Below are 26,826 nucleotides of genomic sequence, written 5' to 3' on the forward strand. Positions count from 1 at the left end.
CTATTTTTATTTTGAAACAGGGTCTCTCTCTCTCTCTCTCCTCTCTCTGTCTCTCTCTTCTCTCTCTCTCTTCTCTCTCTCTCTCTCTCTCTCTCTCTCTCGGTGGTGATACAGTTCCAGCTCTTTAAAAAAAATTTTTTTTTAATTTAAAATGGGGTCTTGTTAAGTTGCTGAGGCTGAACTTGAATTATGACCCTCCTGCCTTAGCCCCCCAAATACTGAAATTATAGGTGTGTGCGCCACTCTATCCAGCTAAGGGACTATACTTTTCTTAGGAGGATAGATCATGTTCTTTTTGTTGTTGTTGTTCTAGGGATTGTATTCAGTGGTGTTCTATCTCTGAGCTATACTCCCAGACCTTTTCATTTTTTATTTTGAAACAGGGTCTCACGAAGTTTTTGAGGGCCTTGCTAAATCGCAGAGGCCGTCCTTGAACTTGTGATCCCCCTGTCTCAGCCTCCCTAGGACTGGGATTACAGGCATGTGCCACCAAACCCGGCTAGATCATGTCCTTTATTCTCGGTCATGTTCTTCATTCTCTAAGTCTCCCTGAGCACACTCCTGATCACGACTAGAGATATAATAGGGACCCAGTACGGTGAATTGCAGTGCACCACAGCACACAACCAATCAGGGCAGAGCCTGACTGGAAGCCCCTTTGTAAAAGGTCTGCTTTTCAGAAGTGGTATCATTCTGCTAACTTGAAACCACTCTTCTAGTAGTATAGGGCTGTGGTTTAGCTGGGAGGTAGAATGGCCCTGGGTCCCATCCCTAGCAACACACACACACACACACACACACACACACACACACACACACACCAGGAGATTTAAAAAAGGAAGTCACCAAAGAGATTAATTACTACGGACAGCATATTCTGTCTCTTTAAAAATTCTTCACCAGACATACCATGTTCTTAATATACTTAGGTTAAAAAAAAAAGAGTGAGAAAAACCATTCAAAATTTGCTAAAACTTTTTGCAGAAGTGTATCTTGAATCATATCTCTATAAACGTTTAGTTCACAAACCAATAGAGAGAGGCGCGGGGTTTAGCCAGTGCTAGAGCTTGCCTAGCATGCACAAGGCCCTGGGTGATTCCCTAACACACACACACACACACACACACACACACACACTCACACACACTCACACACACTCACATGCCTCATTCACCAACATTTCCTTTCTAAATTCTAGTTCCCACTAGGAAAATCTAGAAAATACCATGCAATAGTTAAAAAAAGGAAAATAAACACAATGTACATTGTTATAACCTTTTATGTTAAAAGCCCCATAAAGTATTAATTTATTTGTGTGTGTGTGTGTGTGTGTGTGCGCGTGTGTGTGTGTGTGTTGGGGGTAGACGACAGACTGAACCTGGAAGCTACCTCCAAGCTATACCTTCAGCCCTGTTTGTTTATTGTGTGTGTATGTGTAAGTAAATTGCTAGGTATTGAGCCCAGGAGCATTCTACCTCCAAGCTGTACCCTCAAATCCTTTTTATTTTTATTTTTTGTGGTACTGTGGATGGAACCCAGGGGCATTCCATCTCCCAGCCCTATTTTTTATTCTTTATTCTGAAACAAGGTCTCACTAAGTCGCAGAAGGCCTCACTAAGTAACTGAGGCTGACTGCAGACAGCCATTCTCCTGTCTCAGCCTCCCAAATTCTGGGATTACAAGAGTGTGCCACTACGCCCGGCTCTTATTTTTTGTTTTGAAATAAGGTATTATTAGGTTGTTGAAGGTCTCACTATGTTACTGAGGCTGTTCTCAAATATATGTTCTTCCTGTCTCAGCCTCCAAAAACTGGCGTTATAGGCATGCACCACCAGGCCCAGCCTATTAATTTACATATATGAATCTAGTTTTGCTATTTGGTCAACCTTGACTATGTGGTAAATAAAAAGTAGAATCATGAAAGTCAGGTAAGAATCCTAGTAAGAACAATATTGTTTTGACAAAACGAAAAACAGAAACATAAACACATGAAGCTAAATAGTTATGTTATACATATAATGAAGATAAAATTTACCTCCTTTATAAGAAAAATACAACTCTTCCACAGTGCGTTTACCTTACCTTTATCTGATTTTCAACTCTTACCCTAATTAGTACAATGAGAAGAATAGCAGATAATTGTAAAAGACTCTATCTCACCATAAACTCCTTTGTCCAAAAGTAGTAGAAATTCACCCACAGCGTTCCGCATCTCGTACTCAGTCAGGTCCAACAGTGAAACCACCTTGAAGTCGAGCTGTCTCAGTAAGTTGGTCAGTTCATACACATCCACCAGAGGCGCTTTCAGCTTGGGGTGCTCTCGGTAATTCATATTTCCAATCAAAAGAGCGACCTTGTCCTTTGCTGTGAAGAAGGAGGAACATTTAAAGGAAGAGATAAATATGAAATCCTATGGATATTATTATAATGAGAAAGTTGCTTTAAGACTGCTGCATTATTTCATTTCAAATAAGCTTATTACCTAATTTCAGTGTGTGTGTGTGTGTGTGTGTGTGTGTGTGTGTGTGTGTGTGTGTTATAGGGGACTGAATTTTGAATTCAGAGGCATTCTACCTCTGAGCTACACCCTCAGCCCTATTTTTCATTCTTTATTTTGAAACAGGGTCTCACTGAGTTGCAAAGGACCTCACTAAGTAGCTGAGGCTATCCTCGAAACACGATCCTCCTGTCTCAGCCTCCCCAGTGCTGGGACTACAAGTGTGTGCCACCACGCCTGACTCTGAGGGCCTTTTTAAGTTGAGGCTGGCTTTGAAATTGCAATCCTCCTGTCTCAGCCTCCCAAGTACTGGGATGATAGGCATGCGTCACCACGCCAGGCCCTAATTTCATTTTAAAAATATTAATTTATGCAGGAGGCTAATATACCACCAGGAACACAGGAGGCTAAAACACTAAACAAATGAAACTTCACCAGGGATGCTTTGAAAACCAGGTAAAGGATATTTGTTAGCTGCATACGAAACAGAATGGTAACCAATATAAAATATGCTTTATTTAATCACAAAAAGTAAAGAATATAATATTTAACTAGACTTTTAGAGCAAATTTAAACAAGCAATATTTAGAATTAGGTTCTCATCAAATTAGGTTTTGCTGAGAATGGAAGAGGTAAAAACAAAAGTAATACATGAAACGGGGATGGAAAAAGTTACATGGGCGCGAGCAAGGGGAAAGACCAAACTGGAGAAAAGCAGAGAATTTGCAAGGGCTGTATTCTTTGTTTCTGCAGGGGCCACAGAAGGGATGGTCTCCTCCCAGCTTCTTTTAAAAATATTTCCTGTTTGCAGGTTGATAAGGCTGCTGGAAGGGTCTGGGAAGGTTTTTTTTTTGGTGGTACTGGGGGTGGAACCCAGAGGCTTTCTACCTCTGGGCTATACTCCCAGACCTATTATATATTTTATTTGAAAACAGGGTCTCACTAAGTTGCTGAGAGCCTCACTAAGTAGCTGAGGCTGGCTTCAAACCTGTGTGATCTTCCGGTCTCCGCCTCCCATGCGCTGGGATTACAAGCGTGCGCCACCACGCCTGGCCTGTGAGGGCTTTTGGTTAAATGTCATTCTGTACTTCATCTTTTAAACTTAATGACTTTGCTCAAAGACAGTGGGTTCTGATAGAAACAGGTTTTGGGGGGCGGAGGCGAAAGACTTGTATCTATGACTTAAAGTAGCCGGACCTGGGGGTGCATGCCTGTAATTCCAGTACTTGGGAGGCTGAGATAGGAGGATTGCAAGTTTGAAGGCAGCTTCAGCGACACAGCAAGACTCTTGGCAACCTAGTAAAAAGGGCTGGGTATGTGGCTCAGAGGTGGTCAATCCCCATTACTAAAAAAAAAAAAAAAAAAAAAAAAGTAGTTGCTAGTTTAGTCAGTACTCGGGTCTGGCCTGAACAGCTGTGACAGCTGGCTGCAGCTTAGGGCTTAAGAGATTTCTTTGATGGCCTAAGGTGGGGCCAAAAGGTGTAAACAAGTCTACTGTGTCTCCAGTCGTATGAAAGCAGAATGCAATGATGTATGCAACACAATATTTAATAACAATAACTGATTGAGCCACTGGCTTATATATTTCCTATCCTATACTTCTCATTTTTTTTAACTTAAAAAATTTTAAATTCAACATTGTTGAGCATACAGCTTTTTCTCTTTCTTTGTTTCTTTTGTGAAACTGGGGATTGAACCAGGGGCATTCTATATCTGAGCTACCGCTCCAGCCCTATTTTATTTTTTTATTTTGAAACAGGGTCTCACTGGGTTGCTAAGGGCCTCACTAAGTAGCTGAGGCTGGCCATGAACCTGCGATCCTCCTGTCTCAGCCTCCCGAATACTGAAATTACAAGTGTGTGACACCATGCCTGATGAGCCTTTTTCTTATTAAAAAATACTGTATGTTTGTATATATATTGTATACATATGCATATGTCTATGTCTACGTATGCGGACAGCAGCCTCATACATCCTGTTGGGCTCACAATCGTTGAATAATCGATCTATATGGCCACCTTGAAGCATTTCTCAGATTTCATGCCAGTCATTGTCATAGACTGTGTATAGGAAATAAAAGTACAATGTACAGAATGTCAATTTGAGAATTACATGTCGTAAAATGTATGTATCAACAATAAGTGCCCATAATCCTCTTAAAAATTTTCCCCAATGATAATTTTTCTTTGTGGTATTGGGGATGGAACCCAAAGGACATTCTACCTCTGAGCTACACTCCCAGCTGTATTTTATTTTTATTTTGAAACAGGGTCTCGCGAGGCTAATGAGAGCCTCATTACTTGTGGAGGCTGAACTAGAACCTGCGATCCTCCTGCCTCAGCTTCCCAAGTACTGCGATTACAGGAATATGACACCATGACCGGCTTCAGTACTTTTTGATAGGTAATTCTCACGATGTCTGAGAACACTTTCTTCAATTTGACGGTAAGAAGATAGAAGGTAAGTAAATCTTACCTTGCCCAATCTACTTGTAAAGCAGTTCCTGGATGATGGGGAACAGGGGTGGATTCAGAACAAAGAAGCAGAGCCTGTGGTTGAGATAAGGGCCGACAAAGACCTATTCCAGGAGATTAGTTGAAGAAAGGGAAAGAGTGAGGCTTTAGAGAGGAGACAGAGGGAGTAAAATCTGAATTTAAAGAAGTACAGAGCAATAAAGAGATCTCCCAACAGCAGCTATACGAGCAATTTATGAACAGGGGCGAGAGGTGGCGCTCAGAGCGCACGTGAGCACGCAGGAGGCCGGGCGCGGGCGGCACTGTTCCAGTGCAGTGTCACACTGAGCGGGACATTCTGATGGGAGCAGACCTCTTCCTTTTTCATCTTGACTTAAATCCCTAACAGCTCCTCAGGGCACTCGCTCCGTCAACTGTCCTCTCTTTGATGAAGCCCCGAACCCTCTAACCTTCAATCTCAGGAGATCCCTCTTCTCAAAAGCCAATAGCCTCATATTTTCCCAATCTCTAAAAGAACTTTGAACATATAACCTGTCTACTGAATCTCGGATCACCACGTTATTCCTGAACAAATTAATATGTGTGGTACGTTTTCATGTGTTCACTTCTGGATCCTTCTTTACCCAATTGATGATGTATTTTACCCACATTTGAAGCCCAGCATAACTCCGTAACTGGCTCATATTTAGGAAAGCACTTTCAGTATTTCACTTAAAAGCATCAATCAGTGAATTTAACGAATCACTGAATCCAGTGGACGCATTTGAACCTCCAGCATAACCCCGTAACTGGTTCATATTTAAGAAAGCACTTTCAGTATTTCACTTAAAAGCATCAATCAGTGAATTTAACGAATCACTGAATCCAGTGGACACATTTTAGACACCATTTTACCTGACTTCTGCATGCATCAAAATGTTGACTGTTTTTATGCCTCTTTTAAATGGTAATCTGCTAAGCTTTTACCCCATGAATCTCTTGAATTTTCCATTTTCTTGGTTTTCTACTTAATATATTCTTCTCCGTGCCATTCTTTAAAGGTAACTGTTTATTTACATTTTCTGCTAATTCTTCTCTTCCCACTGAAGACGGGGAAACAGACTCCAGAGCTTACTGCACCTCTGCAGTACATTCCTAATCTCTGCCCCACTGGGGAAAGGTTCGTCATTTCTTCCCCCTGTGAACTACCTAACAAGCACCTGTTCCTTTCTTTTTTTCATTACCAGAAACACAGATATCATTTCATCCCAGAAGCAGAATCCATAATCTTTTGAACGCCTTCTACAATTCTTTACAAATATCAAAAATAAAAATATGGTCCCAATGTTATTCAAATGTTTATAAAAACAAGTTAAAATGTCTTAGATCCTTTCATGGTCATGATGAAATTGAGTTAAACGCTATCATTATATTTGATCTATATTTGATTTAACCTCTACTCACCCAAAGGCTGATCAGTAGTTTGTTCTTTATTATCTATATAAAGATTTAAAAAAAAGAAAACATGTTATTGTTCATAAACACTGGGGCAGTCTACCTCTGACCTACACTCCCAGCCCTTTTAATTTTGAAACACCGTCTCGCTAAGTTGCTGAGGCTGTCCTTGAACCTGTGATTCTCCTGTCTCGGCCTCCCGAGTACTGGGATTACAGGTAGGTGCCACAGTGACGGCTTTGGACCACTCTTTAAACTCAAATATTTGGTTTCCCTGAATCTTGGGTAGTGAAGAAAAAGAAAAAGGGCTGGGGAAGAATTTAAAACTCAGTAGTTCATATATGCAAAAGTTTTAATGAAATTAACTTTACAATGTTCATTAACATATCTCTTTTGTTGTTTTATTTTGGAGGTACTGGGGTGGAATCCAGGGGTATCTACCTCTGAGCTACATCCCCAGCCCTTCTAGTTTTTTATTTGAAAACAGTTTCCCAAAGTTCCTGAGAGCTTTGCTAAGTTGCTGACACTATCCTTGAACCTGCAAGACCCTCCTGTCTCAGCCTGCCAAGCACTGGGATTACAGGCATGCACCAGCACACCTGGCTTGTGGTGTTAATGGTCATGAAAAAAACACAAATTTTGGAAAAGGAATTCTCTATCTACCAAGAGAAATAATTTCTAGGGTGGTTCTCAACAGTTTATTTTTGGATGTTTGAAGCAAGTCTAAGGTTTCGTGTGAATCTGAGAATAGTCCAGCAAGGAGAGCGGTACGTGAGTAATGGTGGCTTTCTGCTTTATTTGCCTACGCACAGTCAGCACAATCGAAAAAGCATTCAGGATTATATATGTTCATTCATGAAATAAAAAACTAAGCAAACTGAGGTTGGCGAGGAGCTCAACAGTAGAGCAATTGCCCAGCATGTGTCATGTATCACATACACAAAAAAGGCAGAAACAAAGAAGAAAAGAGAAGGAAGAAAGAAAAAACCAAGCAAAGCAATTGTGCTGGTAAGATAATAAGAAATAACAGGACTTTCTACAAATCTTAAGTGATAGAACTGCCTTCCTGATATATTCCTGGACAAATTTACTTTCAAATAATTTCTAGGTTCTATCACTACCTTTCAGATGGCAATGTCCGGTATTAATGTCCTCTATCTTTATATTATTCTCACTACTAATATGCCTTTTAATCCAGTTGAAGGCGTTCTGCATACCACTACCAACTGTCAGTCTCTCTCTCTCTCTCTTCTTTTTTGTGATACTGGGAATTGGTATCCAGGGGCATTCTACCTCTGAGCTACATCCCCAGCCCTTTATCATTTTTTTTATTTGAACGGGCTCTTGCTAGGTTGCTGAGAGTGTGGCTATTCGCTGAGGCTGTCCTCAAACCTGTGGTTTTCCTGTCTCAGCCTCCTGGGCAGGCATGCATCACCACGCCTGGCACTGTCAATCTCTTATGGCCCAACTACTCTGCATCACGCCAGCTAGCCCCACTCACGCACCTCTTACTTCAGCTGAAGGCGCTCGCCCAGCGACTTCAGATGTATTCTAGTTTGAGTGCTAGAGCCCAGGTCTGACCTGATTGGGAATGTGGTCCAACACTCTTTCATTTTTGCAGTGCTGGGGAGCAAATCCAGGGCCTGTTGCGTGCTGGGCAAGTACTCTCCCACTGAGCTCTACCCTCGCCCATCACACGTTCAAACATGCCTCCCTTACTCCAAATTAAAGATCATGCACTGTCCCCAGTAACTTCCTTCTTATAAGGATAAAAAATTAAAAACACTGATAAAATGTACATCGATGTTTTCTTGCCTCAAATATTTTCTACATTATGGTTTTATAATAAAAAATATTTTTGTTTCACTTCCATGAAATTGAACTTCAACCCTAAACTTCATTGTTTCCACAACAACAACAACAAAAAAGTTAGTAAGAGTGTATCTACAGGATCTTTATTGTATTTTATTTTTTATCTCTCTTTTTAAAATTCCTTATTGGTGTACTGTAGTCATACATCTTAATGGGGTACAAGATGGTGGAGGCAGACATGCACACATCACCCAATTAGCCCTTCCCCAATTCCCACCCCTTTCCTCCCCCTCCCCCTTCTCATGCTTGGCTCAGTGATTGACTTCGATACGCTTGTTAATGTACATCATGTACATTAGAGAATTTCCCTCATCTCCCTCCCATTCCCTCAGTCAGGTCGCCTCTTTATTGTATTCAAAAACTTAAAACAAATATTTTGTTTGTACTACTCACCAGGATGCCCCAAATTATTTAATTCATCTAAAAGAGAATAAGAGAAAATTGATTAACTTTAAATAATCTGCCAATTTAGCACAAATAGTAAGATTAACCAAACAAGTTGTTTCTGTGTTCTTAAACCATATTATAAATGTTTTTATCAATTTAAAGCTTTTCAAATCAAATAAATAAGTCTTACAAATAGAGAACAGAAGAGAACACTGGTGGACATCATTCTGAACTATTGCTGATTTCACGAGATGACAAAAAGCTAAATAAACTCACTCAGAGTTCATTCAAAGTTTTGGTTATTCTGGCCAACTATGGATAAAAAAGAGAGAAGGTCTGTCTATGGCCTCAACTATAAGCTTTTTGCACCTAACTAACAATCTCAAATGATTTATTTATTTATTTATTTATTTATTTATTTATTTATTGGTGGTACTGGGGTTCCTGGAAGCCCTTCTACCTCCAGGCTACACTCCCAGACCTATTTTTACATTTTCATTTGGAAACAGAGCGCGCGGCTGGCTTCGAACCTGTGCGATCCTCCTGTCTCTGCCTCCCAAGCACGGGGATTACAAGCGTGCGCCACCACCACGCCCGGCTATCTCAAATGATTTAAAACATAAACGTTGAGTTTTAGAAGATAAAATCTAAGAAAGCACTGCAGGAGAGTGCAGAAGGTGCCTGTGTAGCCGAGCCTAGTTTCTCGGTAGTTAGCATCCTCTGTGAGCACGGTGTATTCGTCAGACTAATGGGCCGCTCGTGTTCTTCTTGGTCTAGACTCCCTTTTGGTCACTGACAGCTGCTCGGATGTTCCTTCCTCTGATGACTTAGATGGTTCTGAGAAGTCAGACATCTTGTAGGATGTTCCTTCCCTGGGATTTTCCTGATATTTTCTCAGGCTTACTTGTGGTTTCTCAAGGTACGACATTGTTTTGGGGAATGAAGTGGTTTCAGAGTAACATGTATCACTGTGGGCCATCTCATCATGGCCAAAGGATAGTTTAAACTATCCAAGCAAATATCCATGAAATTAGAGTCATTTATTATTTTTTTCTTTAAAAATTTTATGGGGAGGCCGGGCGTGGTGGCGCACGCCTGTAATCCCCGTGCTTGGGAGGCAGAGACAGGAGGATCGCGCAGGTTCGAAGCCAGCTGCGCGCGCTGGCTTAGGAGACCCTGTTTCCAAATAAAAATGTAAAAATAGGTCTGGGAGTGTAGCCCGGAGGTAGAAGGGCTTCCAGGAACTCCAGTACCACCAAAAAAAAAAATTATGGGGATAAAAATTAACTGTAAATCTTACACTAATTTTTTTTTTTTGTGGTACTGGAAATTGAACCTGGGAGCATTCTGCCTTTGAGCTACACTCCCAGCCCTATTTTTCAATTCTTATTTGAAAACAGAGTCTCATTAGGTTGATGAGAGTCTTGCTTCTTGCTGGCGCTGCCCTTGGACCTATCATTCTCCTGTCTCAACCTCCCAAGTACTGGAATTACAAGTGTTCACCACCACACCTGGCTCAATGTTATACTATTCACGGTGTTGTACAAGAATTTTATCCTTCTATATAACATAAAATCAATTTAAGAGGGTCTTTACTTAGGGCGCAGCGTATGCACAACTTCTTCCTTCAGTCTTAGACTAGACTCATTTCCAGATGCTTAGGTCAGCACCTTAATCTACTTTCTTTCAGTGTGGTTGTTTCATACATTAGATTTTGACATATTCTATATTCCATCTCGGAGCTTCTTCCTCTGGCTTCTTAAATGGTTGTTTAAAATCTGTACACGTGCATTCACTATTAGGATTATCATACAGGATAGTTTCACTGCCTAGAATCCCTTCTGTTTCATCTACTCAGTCCCACACCTTTTCCTAATCAAGAATAGTTAACAAAATACATAAAATGAAATAAACAGCATAGTATTTTGTAGGTCAAGAGAGATAAAATATAGGACACTGTTCACAGTATGTGTCCATCCATCAACTATAAAATATCTTAATTTTATAGACTTTTTAGAAAAAAAGTTGGATTTAATTTTTCTGTCTGGAATTTTTGGAGCAACTTCACAGTTTTTATTTTGCATGTTCTGAACAGAAAAACAAAACAAAAATAAAACTAGTAGTTTTTACCACTGAAAAGATCACACTGTGCAGGTACAGAAGCAGCACCGCAGGGTGATTATCACATGCATTACCCAAAGCCCAACAGCAGCGCTCACATCTACTGTTAGAGGTGTCCGGTGTTAGGGTGTTTAAAAACCATGCAGTCAGGCAAAAGGAAGCAGGAGAGAAAGAAATCATGTGGCTTCCCTTACACAGGGCTAACAGACCATGGGGTTGGAATTCCCTCTGGTGAGAGAATTCTTGTTTACAAGTACGTATCAGGAATGAATACAGTATTATTGCATTTCAAAGTAGATAGATAGAAAAACCAGGAAAAATATGATTTAATATTATTTTCTTACTTTAATCACGTAAAGCCTAAGATTATGTAATAGTTTGAAGAGGCAGAAAATGAAAAAAATACTTTGCTATCCAAAGACCTAATTTTGTAAACTAATGTAATATCATAGTAAGGGGAAGTGATCTGAGTTTTAATATTTACTCTTATAATTTAAGTACAATGCTTTGATTAATTAAGACAAATAAGCAACTTGTATTTAAATAGATTTTCAGTTCTATTTTCAGTTCAGTTACAGATTATGGTCAAGGTCACATGATAGATTTATCCAGTCTCATAGCTTCAAAAATCTTAACATTATTTTAAAAATATTTAATATTTGATAAAACATGTATTAAACACTAAATATTCTATTTTGAAACCTTTTATAGAGTTTACAGACTCATTTGAGAGCTTCTTATCATACCTAAGGGATAAAATAATCTGAACAAATGTTCATGACAATATAGCTATTTTCATACATTTTATTAACACTAAAGATTAACACTAAAGATTAATCACAATGTTCATTGTTAAAAACATGTTATACAGGGGCTTTGTCCGTTTTTTTTTTTTTTTTGGACTAGGGATTGAACTCAGGGGCAATCTACTTCTGAACTGCACCCCTAGCCCTTTTCATTTTTTGTTTTGAAACAGGGTCTCGCTAAGTTGTGGAGAACCTTGCTAAGTAGAAGCTGAGACCGGCCTTGAACCTGTGATCCTCCTGTCTTGGCCTCCCAAGTACCGGGATTACAGGCGTGTGCCACCGCGCCTGGCAGGAGTTTGTTTGTATATGCAACAGAAAATCAACTGAAGATTATTTTTGTGGTGTCTGTGGCAATTTATAAGACTTCAAGAACTAAGATACAATATCCTTTAAGCAAAATCATTTCTTAGCAGCAGTATTTTTTCCATCCCGGCACCCAGTAAGTTAGAGCACTCCGCCAGTCCCCAGAGTAACCAGCATGCAGGAGACTTGGTCTCAAACCAAAGAATTACACTACCTTCAGTGCATTCCACTGCCTCATCTGTTCTTCCTTGTTTCAGAGAAAACAAATTTGAATATATTATAACGTGTGATCTTAGGAAGGGCCGTCATTAAGCAGAGAGATAAACACGCAACACACGTATTAACACCTTCTACTTCTCACAACGTAACTGCAAACATATTAAACTTAAATCCAAGCTCCCAAATTATGCCGCTCATAATGGGGACTGTTAATGGATAAATACTTTTTTCTTTTATATCTCAGTGATGTTTGCTTTTTAAAATGTTTTATTACAAATCTTTTCCTACCAGATTAAGTTTTTGTATTTGAAGCTTTAAGGAAACTGTTTTTGATATATCTATTTAATTTTTTTTTTGTGTGTGTGGATCTGGGGATGGAACCCAGGGGCATTTGACCTCCGAGACACACCCCCTGCCCTATTTTTATTCTTTATTTTGAAACCGGGTCTCACTGAGTTGCAGAGGGCCTCACTAAGTAGCTGAGGCTGTCTGCGAACCGCGATCCTCTAGTCTCAGCCTCCCGAATGCTGGGATTATAAGCGTGCACCACCACGCCTGGCTATTGATATACATATTCAAAATAAAGGATAACATACAAAAATAACAAAAGTTCTTTAAACAGCTCTCTTTCTTGTTCTTTTTGCTATTTGTATATGAACTCAGATTATGATTTTAGTCTCAAATTTCTACATAAACAATATTAATTCCTCATACTTAACACACTTTTTTTTCTCTTTTTTTGGTGGTACTGGGGTTCCTGGAAACCCTTCTACCTCCGGGCTACATTCCCAGACCCATTTTTATATTTTTATTTGGAAACAGGGTGCCTTAAGCCAGAGAGGCTGGCTACAAACCTGCGTGATCCTCCTGTCTACGCCACCCAGCAGCAGGGAATACAAGCGTGTGCCACCACGCCCGGCCTTAACACACTTTTTTTTTTTTTGGTGGTACTGGGGTTCCTGGAATCCCTTCTATATCCAGGCTACACTCCCACATCTATCTATGTGTGTGTGTGTGTGTGTGTGTGTGTGTGTGTGTGTGTATATATATATATATATTTTTATTTTTTTATTTTTTTTTAAACAGGATCTCTTAAGCCAGCGAGGCTGGTTACGAACCTGCACAATCCTCCTGTCTCTGCCTCCCAAGCGCAGGGATTACAAGTGTGCGCCACCATGCCCGGCCTTAACACACTTTTAAATAATACTGGGTAAAAAACAGAATTTCCTTTGCTTAGATGTTTCCGTTTCAGCTTGTACTACATCCCACTTGCTGTGTGAGTGTCACTGCTTACCTATGGTGACTTCTGCCATCTTGCTATCTTGACTGTCTTGATCATTGTATACACGGCACCAGTACGTTCCCTGATGTTGCAAATCCACGTACGGCACCTGTGTTAATATTAGAGCACGCAGATATTTCCTCTTGAGTTTTAATGAAATTGGCTTGGAGAAAAAGTCATTCTGTATTAAGGAAAACTCCAAACATAACATTTCAAAAGACTGTGAGCATCCTTAGACTATTCCATTCACCAACCTAAACACTGGCAAGTGAACAGAAACACGACTTCACCAATGGCACATTTGGTGTGATTCTGTCTGACATTTTACACGGAAGTCTGGGTTGAATTCTAACGCCTTTGCAAATCTTAACAACCAATTATTAAAGCGCAAAAAACTTGAAATAAAAGCCGGGCGCGGTGGTGCATGTTTGTAATCCCAGCATTTGGGAGGCTGAGACAGGAGGATCACGGTTCACAGCCAGCCTCAGCTACTTAGGCCCTTTGCAACTCAGTGAAATCCTGTTTCAAAAATAAAGAACAAAAAATAGGGCTGGGGGTGTAGCTCAGAGGTAGAATGCCCCTGGGTCCCAGCCCCAGTACTGGAAAAAAAATTGAAATAAAAATATTAAAAATACAAAATACCCCAAAGAATATAAATTTTAGTATTTACTTTTCATTTTCATTGTACCGTTTTATACTTTAACCTTCAAAAAACTCCCATTATTAAAGTACCTACCATGTATAGCTTCTTTGTTTCATGAATTAATGGCGATTCATCTTTGAACCATTGGTAGTAAGGAATAGGGCTTCCAATAGCAACACACTGTAAAACCAGTGTATCGCCTGGCATCAGCCTTTGGGACTTTGGATCAACACAGATTTGCAGCCTGGATTCAGAGAGGCCATCCACACTTTCTTAAATTGGAAGAAAAAAAACCTCTAGGTTAAAATTAGAATAATTTCTCTCTATAATAAAAAAACAATAGATGTGTCCAAGTTCATGATTAGTTTTGACACCTCTCAATCTCGGTACGGTGGAGCACACCTGTAATCTCAGTATCTGGGCGGCTGAGACAGGAGGATTTAAAGTTTGAGACCAGCCTCAGCAAGTTAGTGAGACCCTGTTTCAAAATAAAAAAATAAAAAGGACTTGGGTGTAGACTGGAGTTATAATGTCCCTGGGTTCAATCCCTAGTACCACATGCATGAAAAAAATCTCAAAACAAACAAAAACACTTCTCTAAGTTTCAAGAAACCACAGTACTCCCAGAAACATTAAGAGATATTCTGTGGATAAAAGAATGATGCGGGTAAGTTTAGAAAATTCTGGGTTAAAAAAGTTAACCGGCAGGCGTACTCAAGAAAATAGAAGTAATGAGGAGAAACTATTTTGAGTTACACACACATACAGGCACACTCAACAACCCACGTGGGATCAAACATAAATGGGCAGTGACTTTGCATTGGACACAGTCCATCTGAGAGCTTGTGGTACTATGTTGATACTTTGAGGTTCTTTTAAGAAAAACAAGTTAAGACAACCAACCGACCGACCGACCAACACTAAATTTCTTTTGTCACTTACTCTGGAGGCTCTCTGTTACTTCTGTCACATCCAGCTGCGACCACTGGCTGAACTCAAAGGTGAGATTATTATTCACGCGGCAGACATAAAAGCCTGCATCTTTTACATGCACCGCGTTAAAAATAAGTTCTGAGGCATTTCCGTATGGAATCTGTGAAAGAATCAACAAGGGAATGAAGGTGAACGACTCTTCAAAAACACATCTAAAGCATGCTGCACAGGACCTATGAGGTCAGCATGGAGCTTGGCGAGTCTGTCTCTTTTTTCCCCTCCAAGTTCTAAAATAGCATTTTATTATTTAGGGCTGATCAGAAATCCAGTCTTTCCTAAAAGCAAAGTGGGTTGTCCCCCAAATGCCTTCCAGAAGCTTGCCAACAGAAAACCACCTGCTCTGCCATTCAAACGCTTCAGTTGCTCAGTACTCAAAGAATTTGCGACTGCAACCTGTGTTAGCTAAGTCGCCTATAACACGACACACATCAGGGCGGCGAGAGAACCCAGAGGGTCCGACGCGCCTGTCACTTTCAGTTCTCACCAAAGCATGTGAATACCCGGGCAACGGATTTCACCTCGAGAGCCACTCCTCATCTGCGACTCTGAAGAGGACAGACTCCTGAACCCAACATACTGGGCTGCTTTGAGGGAAAGGTATGGCGGGTGTGTGGGTGGCGGAGGGCGTGGCCACCCCGCTCTGCCCCTCGTCACCACCGTCTTTCCAACTTGGGCACGTTGCCACGGAGCTTCCTCGAGTGGCTACATCCCATTTCTACCTTTCTCTAGTCAGGACACATTTTATGAATGATATACTTAATGTAGATTTTTTAATGTGTGTGGTAATGGAGGTGGAAGCTAGGGGCATATGACCTCTGAGCTATACTCCCTGCCCTATTTTTTCACCTTTATTTTGAAACAGGGTCTCACAGAGTTGTGGAGGTCCTACTAAGTAGCTGAGGCTGGCTGCAAACCTATGATCCTCCCATCTTCTTTTTTGTGATACCCGGGGGCATTCTACTTCCGAGCGACACCCCCAGCCCTATTTTTTCTTTATTTTAAACTCTCACTGAGTTGCAAAGGGCCTCACTAAGGAGTAGCTGAGGCTGTCTTCAAACCACGATACTCCTGTCTCAGCCTCCCTAATGCTAGGATTACAAGGTTGTGCCCCACGCCTGGTCATGATACTCTTTTTTTTTTTTTGGTGGTACTGGGGTTCCTGGAAGCCCTTCTACCTCTGGGCTACACTCCCAGACTTATTTTATATTTTTTGAAACAGGGTCTCTTAAGCCAGCGAGGCTGGCTTCGAACCAGCGTGATCCTCCTGTCTCCGCCTCCCAAGCGCGGGGATTACAAGCGTGCGCCACCACGCCCGGCCCATGATACTCTTATAGTAGATTTTTTACATTGCTTTTCTTTCAAAAAGCATTTATTAAAATCAAAGCAAATTTGCAATTGGAGAAAAATGGTAAAAAATGCCTTTTGCTGCCATCTCACAAGAGCCGAGGTACATATTTAATTTTTATAAATCTCTGGTGAGAAGAGTTTATTTATATGGCCAACAGCGCCAAAGCCTAGATGCAGCCTTTTTACTTCATTCTAAGACTGTTCTACCTTTCTTTTGTGTTAAGGGCTGGAAATAACGGTACAAGTCCAAATCTACAAATTTCTTCCACTGCATAAAAAGCGATCCATATAAAGAAAGAGCATCATCTCATGGCTCTTTTATTTGGTTTCAGATTTGCGAAGTTAGCCTTAGCATCAAGTTTAGGAGAAAGCTGAATGACTACGATGAGCAGGTTGGAAAGAGCGTGTGTGGAGTTTCAAGGTGCGGTGGTAAAGGGAAGGGAGTGAGGGCCGGGGAGGAATCAGGAAAAAGGCCCACGAGAGCGGGACACCAGCGAGAAGTCCCTCTTCGCAGGGCGGCTCAAAGAACTTTCAGGGAATGAGAATTCTTATATGCTATTTTAGTTTATTTTTACACTTTATTGGTGCAGTACAGTCTCACATCATAATGCAGACTTTCACAGGGATAGTGACACATCTGCACACAACACTTGGAAGTAGCCAATCTGTCCATAAGTGGAAAGGAATGTGAGCCTGCATTCTACTCACAGACGGGCGGGGTTAGAGGTCTAGCTCCGTGATCTCGCTAGTGATCCAGGCATGTCCCTGTGAGGGTAGCATAACTCACAGTAGCCGAGCTAAGGAACAGTCTAGGGGTCTGTTGGCAGACGAGTGGGTTAGGAAATGGGTAGAGACACAAAATGGAATTTTACTCAGCCCTGAAGGAGAACAAAATTATGTCACTGACAGGAAAAAGAATGGAACTACAAAATACGCTGCTGAGTGAGATTAGCCAGGCTCAGAAAGTAAGGGTCGTGTGTTTTCTCTCATATGGTGGACACCAGACAGAAAGCGGGGAGCAAAAAAGACTTCAAATAAACGAGGAGAGAGACTGGCAGAAGCGTGGGAGGGGAGCCGGGCGCGGGGCGCACGCTGCAATCCTAGGACTTGGGAGGCCGAGGCGGGAGGATCACAGTTTGCGGCCAGCCTCAGCTACTTGGTGAGGCCCTTTGCAACTCAGTGAGACCCTGTTTCAAAATAAAGAATAAAAATAGGGTTGGGGGTGTAGCTCGAATGTAGAATGCCCCTGGGTTCCATCCCCAGTACCGCAAGATAAATAAATAAATAAAATAAAATAAATAAAATAGGGCTGGGGGTGTAGCTTAGAGGTAGAATGTCCCTGGGTTCAACCCCCAGTAATGCATGCATGCATGCATAAATAAATAAATAAATACATAAATAAATAAATATTTCATTATCTTTCTGTATAGCCTTGAAAATCTTTTAAGTAAAAATGTTGGTTGGAACAAAACCTGTCTAAAGAACTTTGTAGAGATACCTTAGAATGTACTAGGATTTTTCCTACTTGCCAACACTATTGCCCTAAGTTATCCCTATTTTCCATAAAGTTTAAAAGTAGAAAATTTATTTTATGATTGCTTATTTTTTTACAAGAAAATATTAGAATTATGTTATGATAATGATTATTGAATACCGAATAATATTAACAATGTCTATTAGATTTTTTTAACCAAATGCCTAAAATCTCCTTTGGGACAATAATATTGATTGATTTTCTATTATTTTCGATTCTTACAAAAAAGGAATTAGAAGACATGATAAAAAGTTACCTCTTTATTCATTTTGAACCACTGATATTGTACAAAAGGATGTCCAGTTGCCCGGCAACTCAGTTTCACAAACTGTCCAGCCAATACTGCCTTGGATTCTGGGTTTACAGTGATCTTTAATCCTTAAAAAAAAGTTAAATAAATAGTCACACAAAAAGTTCTCCTTGTATATATATATATAACAAAATAAAGAAAGAAATCTCTTGGAAATAACTTGTAATATTTATTTTTATCACAAATCACCCCTTTACATCTTCTTCCACATCCTTTAATGAGTTTGTGAGTTACAGGCTTTGTAAAACCACAGAGCACGAGGAAAGAGACTTACCCACAAAAGGCTTTGATTTACTTGATTTCCACATGAGTAGGGAACAAAACTATTTGCCATATTTCAATTCTTAGATATGTTTCTTCCCACATCTAACACTTCTTGTGCAGTAAATTAGGTTTTAATGATCTTTCCTTTTTCCTTTCCCTTTCCCGAAAACCAGTTAAGCCAGTTTATCTATTGTAAGCTTGGCAAATGTAAAACTTCCTGGTTTTGTTTTTTTTTTTTTACTGTCAGTGGTCTGAATATGTTGCCCAAAATTCTTGTGCTGGACAATTCGCAAGAGCCAAAATATGGAAGCAACCTAGGTGTCCATCAACAGATGCAAAATTATGAGAAATACACACAATGGAGTTCTACTCAGCAACAAAGAACAAAATCATGTCATTCGCAAGATGGAAAGACCTGGAGAGCATTATGTTAAGTGAGAGCAGCCAGGCATCGAAAGAGAAGGGACGTATGTTTTCTCTAATATGCCCAAGCTAGCGAGTATTAGGGATACCAGAGGGACTCCAGATAATGGACGGGAAACCCCAGCAAAGACAGAGAGGAGGGGTAAGGAAGGAAGAAGGCTGAGGTTGATTAATGGAGGAGCTACATTCGAATATGTGTGAAAGTGTGAATGTAGCGTGGTTAACCTGGACACTCATTGTGGGGGGGGGGAGGGAAAGAGGAGGGAGGGCACCAAGGACTGTGTGGAGGTATGCCACTGTCAATATGATCCACATTATGATGTGAAACTATAGTGTACCAAATTTAAAAAAATTCTTGTGCTGAAAACTCAATCCTTAAAAATTAAAAAAAAAGGCAGGAGATGTAGCCCAGAGGTAAAATGCTCCTGAGTTTAATTATACTTGGACTTCCCAGTCTCTAGAACAGTTGGAAAAAAATTTTTGTTCATCATAAACTACCCAGTGTAAGGCATTCTATCATAGCAACCCCAAGTAGATGAAGATGATACCATCAAAACAGTCATCAAACAAGTGTATTATGATTTACCATCAAAATGCAACCTATTTTAGAAGCAAAAAGGCTCAGGAATAGCAGGGTATAAATTTGATACTTGTGATGCAAACATTTCTCATGTGGGGGATAAATACCAGCATCAAAAACTTGGAAAACATTTGACAGGAGCTTCGAAGAAAATCTTGGCATCAGAAATGGGACACGTGCACTGCACTCTCAACTGCTCACCGTGGTAAACACACTGCCATGTTGTAAGGCCGAACAGGCAGGGAAAGGACTTGAGGGCCCCTGCCAGAACCAGCCAGGAAACGAGGTCGCGAGACAAGAGCTGGGCGAGGGAGCCTTCTGAGCGAGGATTCCCAGCTGTCCAGCCTTCAGGTGATAGTTTGAGCCTCATGAGAGACCTAATTTGGATTCCTATCTTTATAACTTATTATAATAAATGGCTGCTGTTTCAAGCTTTAGGCTTTGGGGTAATTTTTTTGTTTTGTTTTGGTACTGGGGATTGAACCCAGGGGCATTCTACCTCCAAGCGATCCCACAGCCTTTTGTTTTTGTTTTGAAACAGGGTTTGGCTAGGTTGCCGAGAGTCTCACTATGTTGCTGAGGCTGGCCACAAACCTGTGCGATTCTCCTGTCTTGGCCTCCCAAGAACTGGGATGATAGGCGTGTGCCACCATGCCTGGCTTGGGAAAATGTAGTGTGCAGCAATAGATAACTGACGGTATAAAAAAAAAAAGCTAGGAAGTTTTACATGTGCCAAGCTTACAATACATCAAACTGGGTTAACTGGTTTTGGGGAAGGACGAAGAAAAGGTCACTAAAACTTAATTTCCTGCATGTAGTTTTGTTTTCTTTGCTTATCTCTCCTGAAAATGACCTCATAACAGTGTTTTCCCTTCATGACCAGCAATGCAAAGGAGTAGCAGCAGCAACAACAAAAAGCCTCACTAGATTCTAAGTGGTGAGGAGAAAATACAAACAATAGCAATCTTATTCTGTCAAAGATACTAAACTGTCTATAAAAAAATCTACAAAGTAAAATAGGAATGTGAAGTCCATACCAGAGAGATAGGAAATCAAAGTAAGACTGGAATAATTATTTATCACATACGTAGCACATTCGAGGGTCAGGAGAAATCCTGAACAACCTTTGGTAACGAGAGTATAACTTCTCCAAAGGAGTTTATGGCTCTTGACAGGTGAGAGCCTCTATGTTCATCAATCCCTTATGTTGAGGCCGGATTAGCCCAGATTGGATGCGGTTCACAATTTTTCTGAATTTTTTCTGAATGGTAGTCAAGTCAGAAAATGAGGCCAGCAAATCAGTAGCACGGAATTTTAATGTCACCGTATTTACCACTCATCTGCCTAGGAAGTCTGACAGTACGGCTTTGAGAGACACACATTCTGATTTTCAAGTTTAGGGACAAAAAGAGGGAGAAAAAGTCGCACTGACGAAAGGAATAAGATTAAACCTGAAGAATATAGTTTTGGCTACCCTGGCTAAAATATAAAGATCTTACAAAGATCTCAAAATGCATCTGTCTCCAATCCCTCCCAACACAAACTGACTCCTCTGCCAGGCCCCACACGCCTCCTCCCCGCAGGATGGCCAAGCAGCCTCGCAGCCTCCGCCTTGGCCGGGGACTCAGGTCAGGATCTCAGCAGTTCCTGGAGCGCCCCTCTGCCCTCTGCGCGCTACACATGCGGTCTAACTGTGAGTCCTGTCCATTAGGCCGTGTTCTCAACCCAAGCCACCATCAGCTCTGGAGTAAAGTACCATTATGGCCTGTTTGCAAATGTCTTAGCGACACCCCCAGCCCTTTTGTTTTGAGACAGGGTCTCGCTAGTTGCTTCAACTGGGTCCAAATTGGCAATCCTCCTGTGTCTGCCTCCAGAGTCTCTGGGATTATTAGGCCCCAATGTCTCTTTAAAATATAAATTATTCTATATCACTCCTGCGATAAAAACCCTCTGCTGCCTAATAAAACACCGACGCCTGACCGTGGCCAGGCGGTCCCACGCGAGCGACCTCTCCTCACCCCTTCTTGTCCTCCCCCAGGCCCCCATGCTGCGGCCTCTGGGTCCTCCTTCTCCTAAGCCAAGCTGTCTTCCAGATCTTCCCCCTTACCAGTCTTCTGCTGGGTCTCCTACTCCAAGCCCCTAGGTTTCATTTCCTGGCAGCCTCTTTCCTTTCTCGTCATTTAGATCTCTTACTGAAATTTTACCTCCTCTGGGGAAAAAAAAAAAATCTCTAAATTAGCTACTCCCCTGTCCCCAGTTCTCAATCACATTTGCCCCGCTTTGTCTCCTCCGCCGCACTCATTACTACCTGAAATGCCCGTTCTTACTGTGCCTGTCTTACCTAGTAAAACAGAAGCTCGGTGTGAGCAAGGACCGTGCTTGTCTTAGTCACCCGTCTATCCAGCACCTAGAAGAGCGGCTGGGAAATGATGACAGTGGGCGCTCACACACAGCTGCTGAATGAATGTGCACAATAGGGATAAAAGTTACCGTAATGGCAATTTTATTAGAGCAGCAACTATTGCTATACTTAGCAATAACTATTTTATACCACTAGGCATTTTTTATTATTAACCTTCAAAATATCCATTCAGGTAGAGCTAAATTAAATCTATATTACAGCCAGGCACAGTGGCCCACACCTGTAATCCCAGTACTTGGGGGGCTGAGACAGAAGGATCATGGGTTCAAGGTCCCTCGGCAACTTAGTGAAACCTGCTTCAAAATAAAAAATAAAATAGGGCTGCGGGGTATAGGTTGAAGGTAGACTGCCTCTGGGTTCAATCTCCAGTACCCTCATTAAAAAAAACCCAACAACTCTGTTACAATAAAAAATAAACAACGTGCAGGAGGTCACTTAAATGACCTTGAATAGCTGATTTGACCTTTCTGGAACTAATTTCCCTTTTTTCATTGTAAAATGGCAGGAGCAGGATGCAAACCTAGGTTTTCTCGACTATAAAACTCTATGCTTGTAATCCCAGTACTTGGGAGGCTGAGACAGGAGAATCACAGGTTTGCAGCTAATCTCAGCTACTTACTGAGGCCCTCCTCAACTTAGTGAAATCCTGTTTCAAAATGAATAGAAAATAGGACTGCGGATGTAGTTTGAAGGTAGAATGCCTCTGGGTTCAATCCCCAGTACCACGAAAGAAAAGAAAGAAAGAAAGAAAGAAAGAAAGAAAGAAAGAAAGAAAGAAAGACCCAAACCCTCTATGCTAAAATATCCATTCTACATAGTGATCCCATCTTCTGCCCCCGTAAGTGTACCTTACTGAAGGAAGTGTGTCTGGCAGAGGGCAATTTCATACCATGACACTACTCAAAAATTTACCCTGGCAAATGTTCTCTGTGACTATAAAAAGAGACAAGAGAAAGTCAAAGGCCTCCTCCTCCCTAGAAGTCTTACAATGGAATGAAAGATGTAACTGGAAGGAGATGATATTCTGAAAGGTATCCTTCCTTTTTGTGGGACATAAGACTAAATAATTTTTGTGGGGGAGCTGGGGATTGAACCCAGAGGCACTGTACCTTTGAGCTATACCTCCAGCCCTTTGTTTTGTTTTGCATTTCGAAATAGGGTCTCACTAAGTTGCTGAGGCTGGCCTTGAACCTACGATCCTCCTGTCTCAGCCTCCCAAGTACGGGGATCACAGGCATGTGCCACATCACCTGGCTTACTGGATGGTTTTTAATGCACATTCCAGCTCACAGTTTATAAATCAGCCCTACACCAAACTTTAATAATCTAGCCTTCAACAAACAAGCATGTATATTTATAACTTATTAAACCAAAGACTACACATTGAAAGGCAACATGAGATTTGGAAACCACCCCTGGTAAGTAGTAAAGAAGAGAAGTTGCAATACCTTCCATCTTAACCACACACATTTCCTTCCTCCCACGCGGTCTTGTGCGACAGGGAACTATGGTCAACCCTTAACCGCCCCATGCAGCGCCCACTAGTCAGAAGGTGCTGAACAAACGTAAGGAAACGGTCTGGTACAGTGCTAGGCAGGATGATGTATCACGGCAGAGAAATGAAAGTTCTATTTTCAATGGTGAATGCACAGCTTCCTGGCAAACAAGCATATTTTCAGATAACATCGGCAAAGAAGTCAAGAGAAGTTACTTGATTTCCTGTAAGCCTGGGAGAATGTGGCCAGGTATGATGGAACTAAGGATTAAGCTTTCAAAACACACACACACAGAGTCATGATATTAAACAATACAACAAAACTGAAAGCACTACTAGAATTACAAAAAGGTAAATTAGGGCGCGATTCTTGATTTGGCAAGAAAATTCATTGTAGGTTTAAGTTATTCTCACAAAGCACATAAATACTGATGTCATTTACAAATGCCTTTTCCCGACACAGACCTGCCGGACGTATTAAAGTGCCCTTACTCTCACAAGCCATGAATCAAACATTTTTTTTCAGCTCCCATCTAAAAGAACACTGCCTTCTCAAAACTACTCTGAAAACTTCTAAGCTATAACAGAAAAGTACATATGCACGACATTGTTCCAGAATAAATATCTTTCTTCCGTTAAAAATCTCCCCTTTCACACAGCCAATGTGTGTTCCCCACAAGTCAATTTCCATTTGTATTTGCTGTGGCTACATCTAGTTTCTCCATCACATCTCTTGTTCAGTTGCCTAAAATCAAATACTCCATGCCCAGATACACCTTTTTTTTTTTTTGAGGATTGAACCTAGAGGCAATCTACCTATGAGCTACACCCTCCAGTCCTACTTACTTACTTTTTATTTATTTATTTACTTATTTATTTATTATTTTTTTGTGTGGAACTGCGGATTGAACCCAGGGCCATTCTACCTCTGAGCTACACCTCCAGTCCAATTTTATTTTTATTTGGATACAGGGTTTCACTGAGCTGCAGAGGGCCTCACTAAATTGCTGAGGCTGCCCTTGACCTGTGATCTCCTGTCTCAGCCTCCCAAGGGTGCGCCACCAGACTGGCTTTCTCATTCTCTCTCTATTTCTTGCTTATTCCCATTCCCCACCTATACCATCTTTATTTTTTCTCATTTCTTGGTTATTTTATTTTTGGGGAATAATCCACATTTTCTGATATCCATGAAACAAAATATCCATGGAATAAATTATTTTTATACAGCATTAGAATACCTCTCCCACTCCCTACTGGGGATATAACCCGGGGGGCATTCTACTTCCGAGCTATACCTTCAGCCCTATTTTATTATTATTATTATTATTATTATTATTATTATTAATTATTATTATTTTGGTGGTACTGGGATTCCTGGAAGCCCTTCTACCTCCGGGCTACACTCCCAGACCTATTTTTACATTTTTATTTGGAAACAGGGTCTCCTAAGCCAGCGTGCGCGGCTGGCTTCGAACCTGCGCGATCCTCCTGCCTCCCAAGCGCGGGGATTACAAGCGTGCGCCACCACGCCCGGCCTTTATTCTTTATTTTGAAACAGGGTCTCACTGAGTTGCAAAGGGCCTAAGCAGTCAAGGCTGTCCATGAACCTGCAAATCCTCCTGTCTCAGCTTCCCGAATGCTGGGATTACAAGGATGCACCACCACGCCTGGCTGCATTAGGATACTTTTTAACTTGGCAAGGAAAAAGCCCATTGAAACCCAGAGGTCAGCCTGGCATGGTAGTGCACATTTGTAATCCCAGCATTTGGGAGACTGAAACAAGAGGATTATGGTTCTCAGACAGCCTCAGGTACTTAGTGAGGCCCTCTGCAACTCAGTGAGACCCTGTTTCAAAATAAAGAATAAAAAAATGGGCTGGGGGTGTAGCTTGGAGGTAGAATGCCCCTGGGTTCCATCCCCAACACTGCAAAAAAAAAAAAAAATACATAGGTCAAAGAGGCAGCTGCAGTAATAATCCATAACTAAGTTTTTCAGCCTAGAAATTTCTAGCATTATGAAAATGGCATTGAATTTATGTAAGGTCAATAGACCTAGTTTTTTTTTTTTTTTGTTGTTGTTGTTTGTAGTACTATGGATTAAACCCAGAGGTATTCTACCTCCAAGCTACACCCCCAGCCCTCTTTTATTTTTTATTTTGAAACATGTTTTCAATAGGATACTGAGAGTCTTGCTACATTGCTGAGGCTGTCCTTGAATCCACAACCCTCCTTTCTTGCCTCCCAAGTACTGGGATTGTAAGTGTGTGTCACCACACCAAGCTCAGACTCAGTGTTTACCCCTACCTTTATCAATAGGTGCTCTCAATGAAGCATCTTTTAAATGAATAATGAACTAAAATGACAATATCACAACACCGGGGCTGGAAAGATGCTTCAGATTCATTTTGATGCAACCCATATACAGAATGTTAATTCTCTTAAATCTCCCACATTTCCAGCCTCTGCTCTGTCCATCCAGGTAAGTGCATTGATCTCTGTAACCAGAATCGACAGAGCTCATAAACCTGGACTCAAAGTATTTTCACTTAAAATGAAAGAAACAAGAGCATCTTGAATTATATACCTAAATTTATTTACATTTTCCATGAATATAGGTGCCATTACGAGTTGCTTTGGTATCACAGTATTTTTTTTTGTGTGTGTGTGTGGTACCAGGGATGGAACCCAGGGGCATTCTACCTCCGAGCTACATTCCCAGCCCTACTTTTTAATCTTTTATTTTGAAACAGGGTCTCACCAAGTAGCTGAGGCTGGCTGCGAACCTGCGATCCTCCTGTCTCAGCCTCCCTAGTACTGGGATTACAAACGTGCACCACCACACCTGGCTCACTATTTTCTTTTTGATATACTTTTACCGCATTATAGTCTCACATCACAATGTAAATCATGTTGACAGCGACATTCATGCTCACAGCACTTGGAGGGACCCCTGGGTTCCTCCGCATCCCCACACAGGGTACTGAGACTGGCTTTGGTATTTTCACATATGTACACAAAGCCAATGGTGGCAATTCCTTCATTGGGATCACAGTCTTTGAAGCTTAAACAAAAGAATAAAGACCTGAAAAGAATCATTACAGATCTCTGGCTCAAAACAATTTCAGCATGTTCATTGGTTTCTTTGTTCAATTCTTACTGAAATGTCCAAAGGAATAGAAACAGGGAAACAGTTTATCAGGGCCGGTAAAGGGGATGGCCACCAGCTACAGATGAAAACCTACGCCATTTTCTCTAACATGTAGTTCCAGTGACACCTGACTGACCCATGTGCTACGGAAAAGTCCAATGAGAGAGAACGCCAAACGGGAAACGTCAGTCCCATGGGCTTCTTCAGAAAGTGGGTTGGAACCAGAACCTAGAGACGGTGAGAATGAGTTTCCCTGCCCCTAAAACTTCATGT

At 41.2% G+C, this 26,826-nt stretch overlaps 1 protein-coding gene across 1 annotated transcript in view; it reads right to left on the bottom strand.

Moving 5' to 3' along the window:
• MALT1 (MALT1 paracaspase) overlaps positions 1 to 26,826 on the bottom strand; it is a gene marked incomplete at both ends in the record, with an annotated part of 58,875 nt that overhangs the window by 16,883 nt on the left and 15,166 nt on the right. The window contains 8 exons of the mRNA XM_080714483.1: positions 2,161 to 2,364; positions 6,415 to 6,447; positions 8,671 to 8,697; positions 12,109 to 12,141; positions 13,408 to 13,504; positions 14,132 to 14,310; positions 14,981 to 15,131; positions 18,169 to 18,290. Coding sequence (XP_080570609.1) covers positions 2,161 to 2,364; positions 6,415 to 6,447; positions 8,671 to 8,697; positions 12,109 to 12,141; positions 13,408 to 13,504; positions 14,132 to 14,310; positions 14,981 to 15,131; positions 18,169 to 18,290 — 846 coding nt within the window. The remainder of the gene's footprint in view (positions 1 to 2,160; positions 2,365 to 6,414; positions 6,448 to 8,670; positions 8,698 to 12,108; positions 12,142 to 13,407; positions 13,505 to 14,131; positions 14,311 to 14,980; positions 15,132 to 18,168; positions 18,291 to 26,826) is intronic.

Source organism: Muscardinus avellanarius (genome assembly GCF_963383645.1).
Source record: "Muscardinus avellanarius genome assembly, chromosome: 17".
Classification (NCBI taxonomy): Eukaryota; Metazoa; Chordata; class Mammalia; order Rodentia; family Gliridae; genus Muscardinus; species Muscardinus avellanarius.